The sequence below is a fragment of the Aptenodytes forsteri genome, unplaced genomic scaffold (assembly GCF_000699145.1).
Source record: "Aptenodytes forsteri isolate BGI_AS27 unplaced genomic scaffold, ASM69914v1 Scaffold47, whole genome shotgun sequence".
NCBI classification, from domain to species: Eukaryota; Metazoa; Chordata; class Aves; order Sphenisciformes; family Spheniscidae; genus Aptenodytes; species Aptenodytes forsteri.
The window spans coordinates 3,577,338-3,598,964 of NW_008794731.1; the positions used below are offsets into that span (position 1 = coordinate 3,577,338).

At 41.7% G+C, this 21,627-nt stretch overlaps 1 protein-coding gene across 1 annotated transcript in view; it reads right to left on the minus strand.

Annotated features, from left to right (window-relative positions):
* The window catches only part of PHACTR3 (phosphatase and actin regulator 3), a 55,253-nt gene extending 36,376 nt beyond the window's left edge, over positions 1-18,877 (minus strand). The window contains exons 1-7 of the mRNA XM_019470658.1: positions 18,716-18,877; positions 17,779-17,856; positions 13,412-13,594; positions 7,407-7,610; positions 5,571-5,573; positions 3,249-3,510; positions 2,012-2,259 (exon numbers count right to left, since the gene is read on the minus strand). Of these exons, the coding sequence (XP_019326203.1) occupies positions 2,012-2,259; positions 3,249-3,510; positions 5,571-5,573; positions 7,407-7,610; positions 13,412-13,594; positions 17,779-17,856; positions 18,716-18,872 (1,135 nt within the window). The 5' untranslated portion in view covers positions 18,873-18,877. The remainder of the gene's footprint in view (positions 1-2,011; positions 2,260-3,248; positions 3,511-5,570; positions 5,574-7,406; positions 7,611-13,411; positions 13,595-17,778; positions 17,857-18,715) is intronic.
* Positions 18,878-21,627: the final 2,750 nt, after the last annotated feature.

Below are 21,627 nucleotides of genomic sequence, written 5' to 3' on the forward strand. Positions count from 1 at the left end.
TCTCTTTGCCCTCGGTGTACATCTGCAGGTGAATACTAATCTGTATATAATCACCGCACTACCTAATTTCATAACAAACCTTTGAGTTTTCAGCCTTTCAGTTAAGGCATCTAACTGGCTGTCTACATATCTACATAGGCACTTCTATTACTAGCACACCATCACGAGAACTGGGGAAGCAAGTCTGTGTGTGGTTCTGGCCCTTGACATTTTAAATTTGGGTCATTAATCTTATTCACTAAAACATTCAAGAATGTATCAGCCCCACCTCGTTATATTCACCAATTAGTCCTATAAGCTTTTCCATCCAGCTTTTACATATTTGTAGTACTCGTATATTATTCAAAAATGTATTTAATAATTTTTCTACTATCAGAGATAATTTTTCTAAATTTCTAGCAGGCATGCCCTACCCAGTCATAATACATGACCAATCATGCCCAATACATAAGCCATTATATGAAGTAAGATTTATATGTATACATAATATTTTCTTAAATCAAATTATATAGTTAAGGGGGAAAAGTTTTCTGTTCAGTCTCATTTCTTTTTATTTCATGTTGTGTAGCCAGTATTTCAAATGGCAGATTTCAATATCTTCTGTGCTGAGCAGCAGTGTTAGCACAGCTACAATAAAGCCAAAATATCTTTGAAAGAGGTCTGGTTTTGCCACCATCTCAGTTGGTCTAATATTGCCCTATAAACTTGCTGCATTTAAACCATTCTTAAGTCATCACCGATACAACACCACTGTTCAACTGTAGTAAGCAGAAATTTTTCAGAACTCTAGCACTTATTGTGGAAAGCCAAGAGCTGCTTCTAGATATCACTGAAATTTGTACAATAACCAATGCCCTTCTATCATCATAATTTCTGTCTTCACAGACAGTGAATAATTATTTGTTAAATATATAGAATATTCATCTTCAACAGTAAAATATTCAGATTTGTTTTTACTAGTAGGGGATAACATTTTTTTTGCCTGGCTGCCTCTAGCTCTTAGAATTTATACCAAAGGAGACCACTTTTATAATCAGGAACAACACATAGTCAGAAAAAATAGACCTTAAAAGGTGATTTTTATTTTTTAAGTTATCCTTGAATGCACAGCAGATATGCAAGGGATTATCTTTTCTTTTGCCTTATCTCAGTAGTCTGTTCTGTTACTAGTGTCTGAAGACACTGGAGCAGAACTCATGTGTCCTGTCTGCTGGCTCATACTTTCTAATAGGCACCTTTTAAAATTGATCCTTAATCTGTTATAACAATTATTTTTTGATGAATATTTCTCTGCCTGCCTTCTTTTAATGCATCGATGAAGAGATTGAAGGATTCATTTCAGACTGAATCTTTGTCTTGCTAACGTGGCAAACATTAAAAGCTTGAATGAAAAATAAATTTTCTAATGAGAGCTGATTTTTTTGCCAAAGCCCACTTAAATAATTGCTCAGGATTATACAATGCATTCCCCATATGTCTCAAGAAAGGGTAAAATGGACCAAATGGAGAGCAACTTTCTTCTTTTAAAACATTTTCTCTGGATGTTTGTCCTTCCTAGATTCATTAGTCTCTTCCACTTTTCACTGGACCATCACTGCACTGGAATAATAGTCCTAAAATGGGATGCTTCCAAAACATCCACAGCATTGGCACCGGGTATACAGAAAGCTTTGCCTACTGACAGTGAGAAGTGCCTGCAAGTGCTGCCATTCATATGTAGTAGTACAAAGGGTACATAAGTAACTGAAAGGGTAAAGCATACTGATACATTGACTTATCAGCATAACTCTAAACGTCATCTTAGTATGCAGTACCTACCAAGACAACCGTGATCACAATCACTATGACTTAAATTTAGCTTTAGCTTTTCACCAGGATTCCTTGAAACAGTTGATGTGACAACAGAGGAATTTATATTGCTCAATATTTTCTGCTGCGTGCTGCCTTGTTTAGAGCATTCCGTTAGGCTACAATAGTATATCTTTATAATATAATAAGTGACTTTCCTTACCAGAAATAATGGAGTCATTCAAAACTTCCTCATCCTGATAAAAAACAGAGTCTTCCTTGAGCTCTGAGTTCATAATCATGTTTTCTTTGTTCTCATCCGACTCTTTAACTGAGTTCCGCTTATTTTCTGAATCACTGCTGTAACTCAGTGAGTTCTCCTTTTCTTTGTTGCGCTCAATGCTAGATGTTCTGGATGGACGGACATCCACTCTTTTTTTTGGAGAGCCTTTGCTTTCTCTTCCATGGAAGCTGTGGGTGGAAGGTGCACAGCCCAGTTTTTACAAAAGACTTTTTTATTGCCACAGTAGGCACTTATCGTTATATGAGAATGAGCAGAATGGCTTGTAGCTCATAAAGGCCAGGGCAGATTGTTCAACATGGGACAACACGGGATGGCATTCTCAAGACTGTGTTGAGAATGGCTAACGCAGATCTACTTTCCTATCTCTGTCATAAAAATAAGGTACGGAAGGGTGGTGACTAGTGTATTTCTTTGATGTATAGCCACATGCAATACTGTACTGATTAAAAAAAACCACACAGCACGTCCTTCTAATGTAAAACATACATGGCATGAAATATTACCATTCTGATATTTTATGATCATGACAAAGGTTTAACAGGGCCTGGAAGTAATATCGTATGAATCTATTCCCCATGACAATAGTTGTTACGGAATTGAGAAATGTTACCAACTTAACTCCAAAGCTCTGTGATGGAAAAGGTTATCTCTGTCCTCCTCTAATACACAGGAGGGCTTATAATGAAAACCAGACAAAGTACCCAATGTACTCCCACACAAGCATTTGTATTAAAAATGGATACCGTATATGCTCATGTATAAGCCAAGAGACATATACTGAAGTGGTAGCATTTCTCCTATGTAGAGTACTGCTATTTAGAGCAGGATATGCCTTAGCTGCTCTAACTTGGTGACTTGTGGTGAGATTTTCTTTTGCAATAGGTCAAAGATTATCAAATGATTCTACCTGTTTGAAAACCTACTTCCATGTCACAGTATAGCCTCCTAATAAAGGAAGAACATACTTGAAAGTAACTGCCAAATTAAGCACTTTAACCAGGGATGGGTGTTCGAAGAAGTGACATCAAGAGGAAGGCAAACCCGAGCTGTAGGACTAAATAAAATGCTAATAACAAGGTAGGAACATTTACCAAGAAAAATGATTTAGTGGAATGACTCTCCTCATGCACCCATATAGCCAAGAGGCTGTAGGTACCTGTCCTGACGGTGTTTGGTGGCCAGAGCCCTGTGGAGTTCTTCAATGACTCTGCTGGGAGGTAAAGGCAGGTGGACGGCAGCCAGGTGAGGCGAACTGGTTGGTGTTGTTACCTGTCCTCTGACATGGGGATCTGAACTTTTCTGGCCAGAGGGATGGAAGAGGGCAGCTTGTCCTGAGATTTGGGAGGAACCAACGACGACATAATTCTTCAGGATGGTGGACGGAGGAGATTTCATGGCTGGGTCATCTATTTCACTTCCTGTTGTCAAAACACAAGAGGGTAAGAGGTTGTGCAACGCTTCTCGTTTTTTTGCAGAGTCTGCCCTGAAATTAATTTGTTGTGTTGAACAGAAGAAAATGGTGATATTTTGTTCTTGCTAAGGGGTAACTGGTTAAGCTGAGTAACTCTCTGAATTCAAAAGGCTCCTACTACACAGACCCAGATCTTTGATCTAGCAAAATAGATGCCTCCCCCAGTTCCCCTCTTTCCCGCAGTATCAGATCCTCCTATTTCCCAGCCCACCAATGCATTTGTGATTGCCAGTACTGTTCCTCCTAACCACCAATGGCTTGTACTGCGGCGGCTTCACAATCTAGCACTTTCTCTGCTGGACTCTGGCAGACTGTATTAAGATTTATGCACTGTGGTTCTTAGTCAGGACAAAATGTACCAGTGTCTATTATCTGCTCCTCTGTAATTGCTGCACAGCTTAGACCTCTGTCTTTCATATGCCAGTTGAGGAAATGCCAAAATCATTTTAATATGAGGATAATGTTCGCATAACAAAACTTGCCAAATGAAATCCAAATGAAAGATGTGGTATTGAGCACTAAGAAGAAAAAAGAAGGGTGGGGCAATCTAATCTTTTTTTACCCCCGGATTCAGAGTTTTTTTATGCAATGTAACCGTTTTGTTGGAAATTAGACTTTGATATATACATTTCTCTAGCACCTGAGTCCAAAACACAGCAGACATTTCCCTGGTTGTAAATTTGGTAGTTTCACATTCTTAAGATAACTGAACATCTGGCCTGAAAAAGATGCTGATTAGTTTTTCTGTTCTGCAGTTCTCTTCCCCTTTCCCTTATATCTCTGTCCCAAGCCTCTGGCGTATGGCGTTGTTTACACCAATAGCTCAGTCTGGGTGTGAAAAGGCAATGAGTGCTTCATACAAAAGAGCGTTTCTTTTCTCTTGTTGCCACCTAGTGTTTTAAACAGGAATTTAAACTGACAGACCTTGTACAGCTTTTGTACAAACTTGTTCTCACGGATCATTTTGACTTTTTTCACTTACTTTTGAGATAAATCCTTCAGTTCATAGCAGGGAAAAACTTCTGCTCAGGCCAGAATTATCCTGAAATAACCATGTAAAAAGGACTTGGTTCCTATTAGCAGGGTAACTTACTAGAAAACTGGAGAGGACAAAAGTAGGTTTGAATATTAACTTCAGCTATTCAATATTTCCTCTCAGACCCAGCACCCTGCATAATGGTTACCAGCTGCATGCCTTTTCTTAAGTTCACTGCTGGAAATCTGGTGCAGCTCCGTAAGTGTAGCGCTGCAAACAGAGCTGGGCATCTGGAGGTTGGAGGGCAGAATTACTGAGGACAACAGCAAAAGCACAAGTAGGAAGAAGAGCTCCTGTAGCGATTACCAAAATCAAACATCGAAAATTTGAGCAGCAACGCTAAACCTGGTCTTTTTTTCACATTTGTGGGGTGAGGAGGAGAGCATTTTTCAATGAGGAGAGTTGCATCCACAATTAAATCTTCTCTCTTATTCTAAGAAAGGTCTGACTTTTTTTTCATTTTTGGAAGGCATTTTTGCACACTTCTCTCCCTCCAACCCAGAACCCTAACCAATAGCCAGAGCTTCATTCATGTCTCTATGCATCCAGGAGACGGGGGTCAAGCTAGTCCAAAAGTTACCCGATTTAAAATCTGAAATGTCTGAAGCACAAGGGCATTTCTTCAAGTGTCTAGTGCCCAATGTGCAACATCTTGGCAATGAGACACCTTCCCACCCTGGAGCTCCTCCTGCACTGATCAGGATGGTTGCTGCGGCCAGGAGACAGCCAACCTGTGCTAAGCAAAGATGGTTTTTCGGCACTCAAGGGGATTTTGATTATGTGCTACCGTAGAGATGCACAGAGGACACTTATGATCGATCATTGCCTGAGGGGATGAAAAAACCCCACCTCTTAAGTCACTTTATACCACTGCACAGTGAGAGAGGGTGTCCGTGTTTTGTCAGAGCAAGAACCCGGGGTTCAGCTCAGCCCTAAAGCAGGAAAGGAGGAGATTTGTTTTCTCTTTATACCTGCTTGTTCCTGGAACAGGTCAAAGGCCAATTTTGTCCTCATTGCAGCTTGGGCCAATATTGAGAGTTTCCTTAGATCACACCTTATTTGTCCTAATGACAGCTGTTCAGTGAATAATCTTGCAAAGTGATGTCTTGGCACCTTGCCCTGTTCCCCCTCTCTCTGTGATTAATTGGTGCTTGGCTTGTTCCTCACTCCTCTGCTAACAGCATCTCTAACATTGTTAAGGGGGAAAAAACTAAACACAAAAGAGCTTTTCAACCTCTTCATCTCCCTTTTCTTTCATAATCGCTCTTTCTCTCTCCCCATACATTTGTATTCCCTTTCACTCATTGACAGTATTTGTTTAGTCTTAACTTACCACTGCCTCCACATTCACACAAAAATAAACAAATGTATAATCACTATTGAAAAAGGGTCTATAGTTATTGGAGTCACTGAGAAAACTAAGAGTTGTTCTTTGTGGAAAATTTAGATGAGAATGAAATACCAAAACTCAGAATATCTTAGATGTTACAGGAAATACTTTGGTTAAGCAGCAAAATATCTAGACTCAAAATGCTGTGAAGTGGTGGAGCTGTAATCTTGTTACCCTCTATGGGTCAGGTTTTCCAAATAGCCTACATCTCATGCAGAGCATGGCCTCCTCATCAGTTGAGCAAAGTCAAAGGGGTGTCCTGGTTGTGCCTGTTCATGTTGCAAGGTGGAAGGGGCAGGCTGGAGCCTGACCCATAGCACAGAACGTTGAAGCAATCTGAACAGCAGCTCCCAAGGAGCATTATGATACCATTTTGAATCCAGCTTCCACTTAAACCCTTACGGCTTTTAAGCATGGACAAAATATGGATATTTTCCATGGGAAACAAATGCTTGTAATTTTCCTCAAAAAGACTGAAAACCTCAATGTTTTCTATGAACCCCACTGGTCAGATCACAATGCCCCTCTGATAGTTTGTTTCCTGGTGACTTTGAAAACCCTATTCATTGTGCCAGTAGATGAGTGTGGATGCACATCAGGGCTGAGATAATGGCTGTCATTTAAAAGTCTAACTATCCAACAGGTCTGACATTTAGATGTCAGGACTTGATTCCAATTTGCAATAAGGCCCTTTTAACTGCTTTTACCATATGTAGGGGCCCTAAAATTGGAACAAACTAAAATCATATTCACTTTAACACCCTTCCTGCAGTGCCAGAATGTTGGAAAATGTAACAACGTTGGCAATACATTAGAAAATCAGGCCCAGAGGAATTGCTCTTGTAACATTCAATGAAGAGTGGCACGGAGGATTGCTTTGTGGGAGCCAGGTGTATCACTTCTGTGTGTTCTGTATAACTAGGCCAGATTTCATAGCTCTAGTTTAGACCTACCCTAGAGAGCAAACTCTTCAGACAGAAACCTCTACAGAACCTATTGACTTGAACTTGATTTTGGCTGTTGTACTGTTATCCAGCGGGAAGCTAGGTAATGAAAACATTTAAATCTTCCTTGTGTTTTATGGCATATTGATATGAGCATCTGATTCAGCAGATGTTTGCAGTTGGTTTGATTTGTTTTACATGTGTTTAGTGCAATAGACTCGCAACAAATAATCCCCTGAGAGATTCAGGTAAATATGTGAAGTACAAAGATCAGTGCGTTGTTATCAGGCAACTGGACCACTCAGTTAATGGAAATCATTAGCATTCTGTTCATTCAATATAACCAGCCTGATTCGCAGCAGTTTGCGGCAATAGGCTTAAAAAAGGGTGTAAGAAAATAATTATATACTGTGCTGTGTAGGCCAACAACACATAAGGGATGGGAAAGTCTCTACTGACCAGTAATGACTGACCTGTTACGCTCTTTGTGATTTTGGAGATTGCCTTAGGTGGTGGAGCTGGGAGCAACGGAGGGCTGGGAAGCTGTGCTGGGTTTCTTTCTGTCTGTTTCTGGGGGGAATCTGTGGATTCGGATACAAGTAAGGCTTGCGGACTGTCTTCAGATGCTGGCAGGCTGGCATCTTCTAATTCTTCCGTGGGTGCTGAAGGTTTCTTGGCTAGTAGGAAGATGAGTAAAATTAATGGAACATGAAGTTAATAATAATGATAGGCCAGGGGACAATGCCAGGAACATTCAGAAAAACAGAACACATGGCACACAGCTAGAAGCACTTCTTTTCCATAGTGAAAATAATTATTGTGTAAAATAGCCAACCAGCCAAGGCAGGTAAAGAATAAAATGTACAAGGATATTGAAGAAATGTTAGTTTTGATGTTCCTGGGAAAATGCTGAGCTTCCCTTACTTCCCTAAAGCCTTTTTCCCTTTCCTGTTTTTTTTAATAATGAAGACAGCAAGGCAAAGCAACTTTTGAGAACTGCAATGAATTTTCTTACAGCATGCAGCTGCAGTGGTGGCACAGTTACTGAGTGAGTACTCTTCTGTGCTAGGAACACACAGCCAAAGGGCAAGGAGTATCAAACCGGTAACATGACATGAAAGCTGACTTTCCAGTTGTTTGTTGTACACATTTATTTTCACAATGTAATTTGTACCTTATTTAATACATGACTTCAACTTGCATCCCAAGTCTTCTTTTACTGTACCTGACTCCAGAACTGTTGAGTCTTTCCTGAGGTTAAAGTTGATAACCAAGAAAAGCCTGCCATACAAAAGATTTGCCATTGGATCTCCGCAGCTAGTGTGGAACAGAGAATCGGTGAAGTACTTAAGAAAAACTTCAATCACTGTCCTGGTTTCGGCTGGGATAGAGTTAATTTTCTTCCTAGTAGCTGGTACAGCGCTGTGTTTTGGATTTAGCATGAGAATAATGTTGATAACACACTGATGTTTTAGTTGTTGCTGAGCAGTGCTTACGCTAGTCAAGGACTTTTCAGCTTCTCATGCCCTGCCAGCGAGAAGCTGGAGGGGGCACGGCCAGGACAGATGACCCAAACTGGCCAAAGGGACATTCCATACCATATGACGTCATGCTCAGTACATAAACTGGGGGGAGCTGGCTGGGGGGCAGTGACCGCTGCTCAGTAACTGGCTGGGCATCGGTTGGTGGGTGGTGAGCAATTGCATTGTGCATCACTTGCTTTGTATATTCTTTTATTATTATCCCTTCCTTTTCTGTCCTATTAAACTGTCTTTGTGTCAATCCACTTTTTTCCCCCTATTCTCTCCCCCATCCCACTGGGCAGGGGGGAGTGAGCAAACGGCTGTGTGGTGTTTAGCTGCCTGCTGGGTTAAACCACAACAATCACCAAAGCCTTAATTTGAGATGGTGAAGCAGTGCTCATTTCAGGATTGTCTCCTGAAAGATGGCAAAAGCACTTAGCTCCTAAAGTTAGTGCAGGCTGAATCACTGAGCAGTTCATCAAATTGACCTGGCTGTGATGAGGGCACAGGGGAATAGATCCAGGAAGGCATGAAGCTGAAGCAGGACATAGGTGGAATTTCAGTGATGAAGTCCAAAATTAACACCCTTGAATCCTCCTCAGATACCAGCTGACTCTGGCAGTGCCTAAACTCACACAGTGCCTCACTGTTTGACTTTCACACGCTGTTACATGTCCTGATCTCTTCCTTGGCATATGTGGGGACCCACAGAGAGGCTTGAGGCTGACTCTGATCCAGGACCCCAGCCACGACCAGGCTCTCTCCAAACTGCATTTCCAGCCACTATGGGCTCAGTAGTAGCCATGAGGGTTATTTTTCCTACCCTAGCAGGTGAAACACTCATCCAAATGGGGAGATCAGTGTTTAAGTCTCTCCTCAGCATAGAATCATAGAATAGTTTGCGTTGGAAGGGACCTCTAAAGGTCATCTAGACTAACCCCCCTGCAATGAGCAGGGACATCTTCAACTACATCAGGTTTCTGAGAGCCCCGTCCACCCTGACCTTGAATGTTTCCACGGATGGGGCATCCACCACCTCTCTGGGCAACCTGTGCCAGGGTTTCACCACCCTCAGCGTAAAAAATTTCTTCCTTATATCTAGTCTAAATCTACCTTCTTTTAGTTTAAAACCATTCCCCCTTGTCCTACTGCTACAGGCCCTGCTAAAAAGTTTGTCCCCATCTTTCTTATAAGCCCCCTTTAAGTACTGAAAGGCCTCAATAAGGTCTCCCCGGAGCCTTCTCTTCTCCAGGCTGAACAACCCCAACTCTCTCAGCATTTCCTCATAGGAGAGGTGTTCCATCCTCCTGATCATTTTTGTGGCCCTCTTCTGGACCCACTCCAACAGGTTCATGTCTTTCCCGTGCTGAGGACTCCAGAGCTGGACGCAGTACTCCGGGTGGGGTCTCACCAGAGCAGCGCATGAGAGACGTCCAAACTGCTTGGGCTGGATAAATGGCAAATCCCACTCCTTTTAACATTCTGGATTGTCTAAACAAAGTACCTTTCCCTCCAAACCATTCCAGCGCATCTCCTAAAAGCTCACAGTAGTGGGCACCCACAGCTGCCACATCACAAATCTTTTCTTGGCTCAGTTTTATGTCTTGTTTGGAATACAAACTCTCTGTATTAATGAGCATTCAGCATCCTCATGTTCAGAGTGCATGGGGAGGCACCAGAGCACTTAGGCAGTTGGAAACAATAGCATGGGCAAGATAATAGCATTTAATTTGTTGACAAACAGATTAATGAGTATGCCTAGAAGAGGAGGAATGAGTATTTATCATTCAAAAAAGACAGGAAAGTAGAATAAATATGCATTGTTAACAGGAATTCTTGTGAAATTTGGCTTGATAGGAAAGCTGCCGTATGTGATAGTTGCCTGAATGATAGAAGGAAATAGTTTTCTTTTAAATATACTTCTAGGGAAATGCTTTGTTCCAGGCTGACATAACTTTGTATTTTTGTGCCTACTGCATAGAAGACAAAATGTGGAATAGAGGGAGAGAAAAATTAAGTCACTAATGGGTTACATTACAGAAAGATCAAGAGCTCGAGTAGATGTTAGTATCTCGATAGGAAAATTAGTCAGATTTGAGTGCATTCCCCTGAGTGGAGTGATACTTTCTTCTGGCAGTAACTTCACTGAAATCAGTAGACCTCCCTGTGACGTGAAGTGCTGTTTGGCACGGATGCAGAGGAGCAGCCACAGTGGGACCTTTCCTATAGAGAAGGTGGATCCAAAACACACTCGGCCTCAGTCAAACAGATCTTTTTGTTTCTGAACTCCATCCTGTTCCGAGAGTGGTATCACAAAAACAAACTGGCATTGTGCACTGTTGTCTAACGAATGTCCATTTTACATTCCCTGCAAAGAACGGTTTGCTTCTGTTTTTTTTCTGTGGTTGTTTCTGGTAACAACAGCACATGTTTGACTCAGTCTGAAGGCAGATCTGAGTCTTGAGTACACAAACCTATTAACAGATTTCATACTGCAGAGTGACTATTATCCTGCTGAAAATACTCCAAGTGCTCAGCACTAGACTCTTTGCCAGAGTACCTAATTATTCATGGAGTGCCACTTGTCAAAATGCCATCTCACTACTAGGTAGAAATCCTCCCCTTGGGACTGCCCCCAAGCCCATTTGGCTAGGTTAGGTGGGAAAAACTGCCCTCTTTCTGCCTAGGCCGTTCTTTTTCTGTGTATTAACCGAACACGAAGTCTTCTAATATTTCCTTTTGTTCCTTCCTCTTCCGCTCCCTGGCCTTCACCCCACATCCTCAGGATTAAATACGACATATTGGATATAAAGCAAATATATTCATTTTGTTTCTAGCTGGTCAAACATTCATATGAATTTGTGGAAAGACACCTACTGCACTGGGCCTGGATTGAGCCCAAGGACAAACGTTATAATAAACTCAACATTATAATAAACTTAGCAATACACTCTGACAATTTTGAAGAGTTTTCCCACCCGATGAATTCCTTAAGGCAGACTCACTAGAGACAGGAATGCTAGAATGCACAGACAGCGATAAATTAGCACATAAAGATTAGATCGACAACAATTATTTTAAAAGCCAGAGGCCACCGATGAAAGAGGTAGGAAGATTTCCAACAAATAGGAGTGGAGTCTCGCAGACCAGGGAGACAGGAGAAGGTAATCCCACTGTTATTTTTTGCAATCCGGAAAAATGACACCTCAAAAAATGGAGGAAAAGAAATACAGAAGAGAGGAAAGGTTGTGCCAGGGAGACAATAAAAGGAACTAGGATTACAGAAAGAGACATAAGAAATTGGGAAGATTTTTGAAAGCCTCAATACACAATTTTGAATGCAGCATAAGGTAAATTTTAAACCTAGTTTAAACCTAGTACTAGGTTTTAAAACCTAGTACTATTACTAGGTTTTGCAGAGCCATAAGGTTAAATACATGATACATTATTATAATTAAAAGTTCAGAGAGAAATTTCCTTAGTGATATGGAATGAAACACTCTAGAAAAAGAGTATTATTGCTAATAATAGCAGTGCCTGAAGGATTCTGGTCAAGATCTTGATCTGGTTGTTCTAAGAACAGGGAGATGAATGGTTTTTGCCTCAATTAATTTTTAGGGTGATACAAAATCAAACACAGCCATGAAGGATAGAGTTTGAAGAGAAAGGAAACCAGCATTAAGGGCTTGTATTAATAGGAGCAATCTATGTCCCATTCTCTATTTTGTCTCTATTTTAAGAGACAAAAAAGAGAGAGGATACATCTTTAGAAGCCCACATACAGTGCTTTGGGATATTTCTTGATGAAATAACACATGTAGTTGAAATGAAGAAGGTGATGGGTGATGGAAAGGTGGTGTTAAGCTTACAAAAAAATCCTTGTGATGAGCCAACATGAGGAGAGATACTTTTTGGGAGACAGAAGAGTTTCTGTTGTCAAAGCAATTAAGAGTGGAGTGGAGCTAGAAATGGGCCAGAAGAACAGTATTATATAAAAGTAAAACAGCAAAAGGGAACAAAATTGCATGAGTCATGGGGAGGAAAAGGAAGTGGGAAAGGATAAAGCAAAGAAATGGAAAATCCTTCAGAGAATGATTTCCATTCTGAGCTGCTGAAGCAGGGTGAGGGCACAAGCAGGCAGCATTGCTCAGCAAACCACAGCAGGTAGGAGTGGGCTTGCTGAAAGTGGCTGGGGTCTGGGACCCCGGAGGAAGCAGGGCATGAGGGGGTGGGATGGAGAACAAAAGGCAACCAGGGCAGATGGAGAAGGTGTAAAGATTCACCAGAGGGAATGGGCAGGAAAATCTGTAATCACTACATGGCACTCCTCACAAAGTAGGATAAAGCATTATCTCTGCAGCTTTGCATTTCTTGGTTGTCAGGAAGTGAATGGAAATCCTCCAGCTGCTGGGTTGTGCCTTGCTACTCTGGTCCCAAGGAACTGCTGTCACGGATGAGCTCTGCCGGAGCACAGTTGCATGAAAGGAGCTTGGTTTAGCTTATCTGTGCTCCCGGTATTGAACTTCACTTGTATTTGCAGCATGTTGTAGACAGGGTTGACGATATCGACAGCGTGGGCTGTGTATTGACATTGTTCTCCCAAGCCAGGACAAGCAATTTCAGGCTTGGCGCAGAAGTTTAAGAAATGTTTTTAAGAAAAGCTTGTTTCATCTTCACAGCAGTCACTGCTAATACCAAAGGGGCACCATGCCAAGACTGGATTGTCTCATAATCCAACTAATCCCATTATGCCAGGCTTTGTGTGGTTCCTCAGTTTGGTAGCAGTCTCAAAAATCACTGTTTTTACGTACTGATTACTAACCTAGTATGGGCTAAGCTGAGCAAGGTGATCTGACCCTTTAATGCAGTGACATATTTGACTCCTCATAAAGCAGCTCAGCAGAAATATTTTTTTAACATTTTATAGTTTTTTGAAAATGTTTTATATCCAATACCTGCATCTTCTTTCAGCTCATCCAAATGCAGCTCCTCACCAAGCGAGGTCACATTCGTTGTGGCTGCTATTGTACTCTCTTGCTGCACCTCTTCTGAGGTAAGTGCCTGGCACACAGGAGCTGGAGGGTCACTCTGCGTTGCTCTCGTGGCATCGTCACCAGTGCAGGCTTTGCCTTCGGTATCTAAAACACCAAATCATTTAATCTTAACTAAACCATGAGCAGTGAAAGCTGAAACTCCCTGCTATCCTCTCGAGAAGAGTGAGTCTCAAAGCTGCTAGTGCTCAGGGGACTGAGATTTGTCTTACAGCAGCAACTGATTTCTAACAGTGCTGAGTATCTGTAATGCAAAACTTGTGGAGACCAGCCCATCTGGATACTAATATCCACCCAGTTTTCTCAATGGGGCACCTTTTTCTTGCGGGCATCCAGTAGCCTGGGCAAATGGCCATTGTGCATGTACAGGAAGGCCACTGTACTCTGTAAGCACCTGCTATGTGGGAGAGGAGTACAAGCATGGGAAATCGGAGGTCTCTGGGAGAAGGCAATTCCTTGCACGAGCAGAGCTCGAGGTGCAGAGCATGCACAGGCTGGTCTGATGTCTGAGTTGTGTCAGGCTCCGTGCACGACACACTGGCATCCAGCTGCCCCAGCAGTAATGCCGGAGCCTTACCGAGGACAAGGCTGCTAATATTCCCTACCAAGCTGTAGGTTTTGAGTTACTCGGCTTCAAAAAGCGTGTCCTGTGTGATTGAGCTGATCAGAAATTCAAATCCCTCTTCATGCAGACCTAGAAACTGCTCCCTTTGCTTACTCTGAAAGATTTTTGTGCCAGTGATTCCTGCAGCTGTATGCATCTTGATGACTGAAGCTTTTCTAGTATTATCCTATTCAGGCACGAGTCCTCAGAATACAAACTATCCTTTTACTTCACGACACTCTCAGAATTTACAAGATCTACATCACTGTTGCAAACCAAAGCAAGCAATTACTTCCCGCTCTAGCCAGCACTCCATACTGATGGACATGTCTGCTGTCCACCCCTGACCTCCTAACTTGTATTTCTCAGCCCTAGACACTCCTTTCTGGAAGCTCCTGACAGGGCTATGTTTTCTTGCAATGATATCATGACAAGTTTCTTGAACATTGATTTAAAATAGCTAGCATTCACAGCTACTCCTTTTTAATACTATTTGGACAATCTGCAGAGTAATTTATTGCCCTTTTGGGTAAGGGTATCAGATTTTGGCCCAGAGATGCTGCGGAAGGGATGCAGTATTTTTGTATGCTGAGCTCACTCAGTCTGCCTCATAATCACGTTTGGTGAAAAGTTACTGTTCTTAAAATAGCCCCTGCAGTAGCACAGTTGCTATGATACAGGGAAGGGGAGGGGGAAAAAGTTCATTGCCTACATCTCAGTTCATTGTGAAGGCAGCCTATACATAATCATCGGTGTATTAACAGCTGCCTGCATTATTTGACAGGGAGCCCTTATCTCTCAGTGCTGTAAATACAGCTACATCTGATCAGTTTTGTGCTCACAATGGGGAGAAATATCGGGGGAAGCTCCCTAAATGTTTTCAAGGTAACTCCGCTTTGCGCATTCCTCACATCCTTCAGAAAGGCAAGCTGCTGACAGCTGTGCCACGATGAAACTGCAGTTAGAGACATGAGTTCCTTCAGATCCCAGCTGATGGAAAGTGTAATGACTAATGAAGTAATGACAAGCAGAAGACAGCCCCGTTGAAGAATTTCTGTTGAGGAGCGTCTGAGACTCACAACAGTGATGTTCCTGGTCAGAGATGATCACCTTGTGCTTAGATCAAAGTGGATGTGCTGCTTTGATTGGCAGTGGGTCCCAACACTGTATTTTAGAGATAGTCTGGGGATACGAGAAAGCACAGACCTTAGATCCACTGGTAAGGAAAGCAGCAGAGAGTCTTGAGTATTGCAAAGTAATCAGAAGAAGTAGGGCTGTAATTTAGAATGAATCCTGCTTTCTGCCAGACCCTGCAACCTCTTACAGAGTGCAAGTTGGTTCCCCAGAGCAAAGCTGTATTTGCCCTGCGTGAGCAGAGCTGGAGAGGAGAAGACAGAAGGGGCCCAGGCTGCGCAACTTCATCTGCGCGGTGTGTCTGGGCAGCTGGGTTTTGGGGTTGTGTGAGGAGAAAGGGTGACATAACCTGTTAGGATGACGCATCACCAAAGCAAGGACGGTGCGATTTCACCCTGGGCTGCTCCCAGATTGATGCAGATTCTGTGCTAGCTTTGCAGTTTGCTCTGAGCCAAACAGTCCGGTTCAAAATGCTGCTTGACAGACCTTGTGCTATGGAACTGGAGGGTGACACAGCTGTTGTAAACGCATGAAGCAGATCTGGAGATTTCTCAGACTATAGCTTCATCCCAGCTTGGGCTATTTATGAAAGTGAGTAGGAATCAGGTCTCTGGAAGTGGAGTAGAGCCTGATGAAGTAGAGGGATTTTAGGATTTACTGTAGTCTTTTAGCACAGTATTGCTGCTTTGACAATTGCAACTTACTGCATAAATGAGGACTTAGCCTTGAAACTGCTGCCACTTCAGCTCAGTCCAAGTAGGGCACTAATCATTTACTGAGAATTATTTGGGTCAATTTTTTCTTCCAGTTAATAAGCTGCTTCTACTAATAATATAATAAAATAACCCTGGAGATTCACAACACTCTGTAAAGAAAAATAACTTGCAGGCAGCTGCAATGTCCTTCAGCTGACTGTTAGCCATTCTTTCCTTTCTGGGCAGCAGGGTGGTACTGAAAATTTGTTTAATCTTTACAGGAGCTCTATGCAACTTTATTGCAGACAGGTAAGCAGTCTGTTTGCAGCTGCCTTTTTGAAAGCACAGCTTGTCATCGCTTCTCACTGGACTCTATGTATTTATTTAAACTATTTTAATTTTGTTAAAATGATCTTGCAACTTAGCATCATCTGTTTTTCTCCCAGCCACTTCATGCATGCAAGAGGTTTATTGATTTATTATTATTATTATTACCTTTTAATGTGCTCTACAGAAGTTTTATTTTACTGTGCTTTGGCAAAGCTGTAGATACCCATGTCTTCAAATTCATGGATTACGGGGAACTTCCATACTCCTAGCAGAAATGGGGTGTATTTTTCTATCCCATAGTACTAATATGCTAATACGGCAACTAATTAGCTAGAATTAGGAGAGGCACAAAGAGTTCAATGGACAGAATTAAAAATGAGCTTTCTAAAGCTTCCATTTTAGAATAAACTAATGGTTTGATAGATTTTTTTTTTTAACTTGAACATGAAACTCATATTAAAATGTATCCAATAAAATAATAAGAAAATGGCTTTACTGCAATGAAAAGAAATCCTGTTTAAAATGCTCTTTTCCTGACTCTTCAGTTGCTCGGTTACACTCCAGCATAGCACCACTGAGTATTGGCCCACAGGCTATTTATAGGCCTGGCATTTGTTTTATACAAAGAAACTCAGTTATTAGTTTCAAAGAACATAATTTCTATCTATCAGATTGGTCAAACTCAAAAGGCCAATCTTTCTTCATTACAGTACTTTCTGCTATAAAGTTTTCAAAGTAAAGAGGGATTTATTTTTTTTATCTCTGTTTAGGTGGAAATGGCAATTGGGATGTTGTCCGTAACACTGGGAGCTCACTTGATCTCGCAGAATAGTCACCCAGATCTCCATCTCCTTGAGCATCTGTCAGGGCTTTGGAGCAGGGATATACAGAACCACAGTCCTTTGTGCATGTTTCTGATGTTTTATCATCTTTCATTCAATGACTCCTGCTGAACCTGGTTTGTACTCAGGAAAGCTTTAAAATGACACTACCAAATGCTTCACTTTTCCATGTGAATGAAAAACAGGCAGAATGGTAATATGTTTTGTCACAAACTTGGTTGACCAGAAAGACAGCTGAAAACATCAGATTAGTATCATTTTATGAGATTTGAATTCATGGTTGTACATGTCAGCTGAATGCATCTGTATGTTTAAGTTTGTATTTATACCAGCTTTAGCTGACTTTCTTGGCAGTTGATTTAGCTAGGTTTAGAGCAATTGCATAAAACATACGTACCGGCCCAGATTTGCACCATGTATAAATCAAGCAAAGATGGAGTTGCATTCAAGATGGTAAAACATCAAAAATTAAACTGCATGGATTGATTGCAGCAGGGAGGAATTTGAAGAAAGCCATGCTTAATTCAAATATTGAATTTTCCTCTCTGTTTGGATTAAAGGTTTTCCTTTTTATTCATTTGATTGTTAGCTTTCTTCTTTTGCAATTGTGTTTCCTATTGTCCTGAAAAAGACTTAGATAAAAAAAGGTGAAGAATTTTTACTTACCTTGTTCCATCATCTCCAGAAGACCTTTCTTAATGAGTTCATCCCGACCTTGTCGTGCTGTCATCTTCTTTTCCAGCACTGCACAAAGTAGTAGCATAACACAGCACCAGTTAACAAGAGAGTATTCATATAATGGAGTGAGAAAGATGCAATGTGGAAGAACTGCAAGGATTTTGTTTTGGGGAGCGTGGACTGGTCAGCCTGTTTGTGCCTTTTCCTTTATTAAAACAGCTGTAAAATCACCCACATGGAGAGCTGAGATTTATGATCTGACCTACTGTCTGATCACACTGAGTGCAGAGGAACTGGGATATTAGAGCCTTCACGCTGTTTAGTACGGCAGGTGGGAGCTGCCTCAGGAAGCGGTGTCCTTTACTGTGACGGTCCACAGGATAGCAGGGCAAGTGGAGGGAATTGCACCATCCTATCTTAGGAACAGGCAAGTGAGTTTGTCTCCTTACTGATCTCCTAGGACACCCCTGGAGACTAGCGAGAGCACGCAGTGCTGTGTGCTGGGCTCCTTCACCGCAGACAGCTGCTTGAGGGAAAGCATTTTATGTGCTGTAACTCCCTTCTGTCACTTTTCATAATGTTACTGTGACCTATATAATTTTCACCCCAAATAAAAGGGGTGATGATACTTGGGGCCATAAATGTAGCCTATTTTGGAGAAGGAACAGTCCATGAAAAGCAGTCTGTGTCGAGGCTTGCTCTTCATTCTCATATTTTGACCCTTTCTTCTAAGTGTACTATATTGTATCATATAGAAAGTCAGCCTATATGGGCTCTTTCTAGCCTTAAACATTATTAATCTGTAACATGCTGAAATCTCTGAATTAGGTTTAGATCAGGTCACCATTAACATTTCCTGTGTAAGCAAATTTCGCCCAGGCTAAGCTTTGCTCTGTGCAGCATCACTCTCTTCTTCTCATCCTACCTGCAGATGTCTGCTTTAGCTTCTCGTTTTTCTTTTTCCGCCACTTCCATGGTTTGAAGATCCTGCCCAGTGTTGCCAGTTTGCTGTTCCTCCTCACTGGCGGAGTTCGAATCCCTGAGACCAAGTAGTCAGAACGCATTGCAGGGGACTGCTCCATCTCATCTGAGAGGGGAAGAGGGGAAAGCCAGCTGTTAGACAAAAAGCTTCAGCACAGACTTAAAAAGGGGAGGCAAATCGAGGCTCACCAGCTAACAAGCATTCAGTCTAGCCACCGAGATAACCAGTGCAAGACTTTGAAAGAAAGTCTCTGCATTGCTGGAGCCGGCGGCCAGGCTGAGGGACGCCAGCCAGAGAGGCGTTCAACCTCACTGTGCCAGCCCAGTGCTTCCTACCAGCTGCTGTCTTGACTCTGGCCTTGCACAGTACCTGTCTGGATGCCAAATATTTCAGTATCTCCACTGCTGCCGTCCCTCATGGATTAATCAGGGCTATTAGGCCCATGGAGAGGGGGATGTGCTGAATTTGTACACCCTGTGCTTTATTCCATCGCTTTCCTATCTTTGTCCACGCCTGGTACTCACCCAGGTAGTGGTTGGTGTTACTCTCCCTCCCGAGGGCTGCGTGTAACGGCATTACAGCCTTCTGAAACGCGGAGAGCTGCGAGCTCCCAATAGCTTTAATAGGAGCCGTGGAAATTTAACACATCTGTAAATCAGGCCCATGCGGCCTCCAGTTAATCACATAAATGTAATGTTCGTTTAGAAAAATTTAGACCTTTATGAAAATCTGAGAGGAAGTGTGAGAGCTCAGGTCCCTTCTGAATTCCCAGCTTCCAGTTCTGTTCTCAGGCCACAGGATATTGCTGCCTTTTAAATGAACTCTTTTCACATAACCTAACACAGACCACGCTGACTTGTGTGAGCTAATGCAAATCTTCTATATAAGAATAGTTTGTTTGATATGTGCTACATAAGTAAAATCCTAGAACTATTGTGCAAATTTATTCCTTGACGAAGCTAAAGGGAAAATTCTTTTCCTTTTGTCCAGCCAAGCCACAGGATTTCAGAGGTAATGCTTCAGCTGGAAAAGCAATTTAGGTATTTTTAATATTTTGTCTTGAAAATATACTGTAAGTTTTGCTTATAGACAAATCTTGCACGAAACAATACATACTGACTATTCACAGTTGTGTGCTAGCCAGTACCATGGAAGAAAGCAGCGCAGTTCCATAAATGGGGTTATTGATGGCTTTACTGAGCTTTGTATTTGAGCACCAATACAGTGGTTGTTAAAAGGGAAGCTGCCATCAGTCATCAGACATGTTACATGAATAAAAACTGAATGATAATTTGTATTTTTTTTTCAACAATCAGTTATGATTTAAATGAGCAATGTGGAGCTATGAACGTATGCATATTTCCAAGTGATTTCTCTCTGAACAACAACATTTATCATAAATTGCTTTACGACTGCAAGATAAAAACTATACAGCATCTTCTAGGCTTTGTTTTTAAGTTAACAGGGTGAAAATGCTTAAATCACAGCATGGAGGTGGGGATTTCCAAGTAAACAGGAAACAATTTTTGGAAGATTATTAAACACAGCAGGGGAATGAACACATTCCTCCTCTTCCATTTAATTGTGAAAATACTGGTAATAGAGATGAATCATTCAGTGAAGACAAACTAAAAACTTGGCCACATGAACTATCAGAGCAGAGAAAAGGATGTAACAATTCCCGCCCCCCCACATTGTGCATGTGCAGTGAATTTCTCTTTCTATGTACTGAATTTAGAGCATCTTTTGTCTCATTCCACAGAGTTTATCTTGGGGTTTAATTTAGAAGAGATTTAAAATGTACATAAAAATATATTTTTGCCTTTGAAAGAATGGCGTCTACCCAAGGTGGTACTTATGATTTACAGTTTGGAGGTCAATATTAAGTTGAGAGCAGAAACTAGCAATGAGCCTAGCACAGAAAGACGGCAGTAGCCTACAGACCACAGCTGAAGTGCCAAGATATCATGCTCCTTTCCTAATTGTGTATTCAAAAATGAGAAGTATCGCAGAAATAAGCTTTGAAGAAGTAGAGCTGCTCTTGATTACAGAGATGGCAGTGAGAATGGAAAATGGCAGAGCAGATCTGCTATTAATTTGCTATTATGATTACTTTAAAGCTGTAATAGAAGCCTCAGAAAATAGCGTTTGGCCATTTCTTGTGACATCCCTTGAGTGGGAATGGAAACGTTCACAAAATTAGCTCATCTCAAAAGAGCTGTAGATCAGGCTGTAAATCAGATCCTTGTCCCTGGAAGCTACAGTGGAGCAGGACAGCCTCAGCTTAGCCATCCCTGGAGACCAGTGGAGACTGCACTGGTGCTCAAACACTTCCTACCACCCCAGGAATTTCTCAAGCATGTAAGTGAAGATTGAATAAGAAGCTGATTTCAAGCAGTACCTTGGCAAGTTACTGATCCTACTGCATTTCGTTCAGGATGTAGGTGTCTGCAAAGTGGTTTAGGCATCATCCACATGTTTTGTATAACACGGGTAGCATGAGATCATTTTACCTTTTTTGCCAGATAGCAGGGGATGTAGGCAGAACCAGGAAGTCATTCAAACCCAAACCTGTGTGTCTCTAGCAAAGTTTATTATCCCAGATATTCCCCTAAGAAAGAGAATGGGGAGATATTGCAAAGGCACTAAGAATTCCCTAAGTGCCCTGTAGTGATCAGTGCTTCTGTAGTTTCTACCAGTCCTGTCAACTGGGTTTCTTCCATCCCCTTCTGCCCTCTTGGTTGTGGAAATGTAAGGATTTTATGCCTTAGACTTTGGTTACAGATGAAATACAGATAGAAATCAAATGTCAAAGAAGGAATAGTAGCTAAAACAAATGTTGCAGTGGAGGTTTT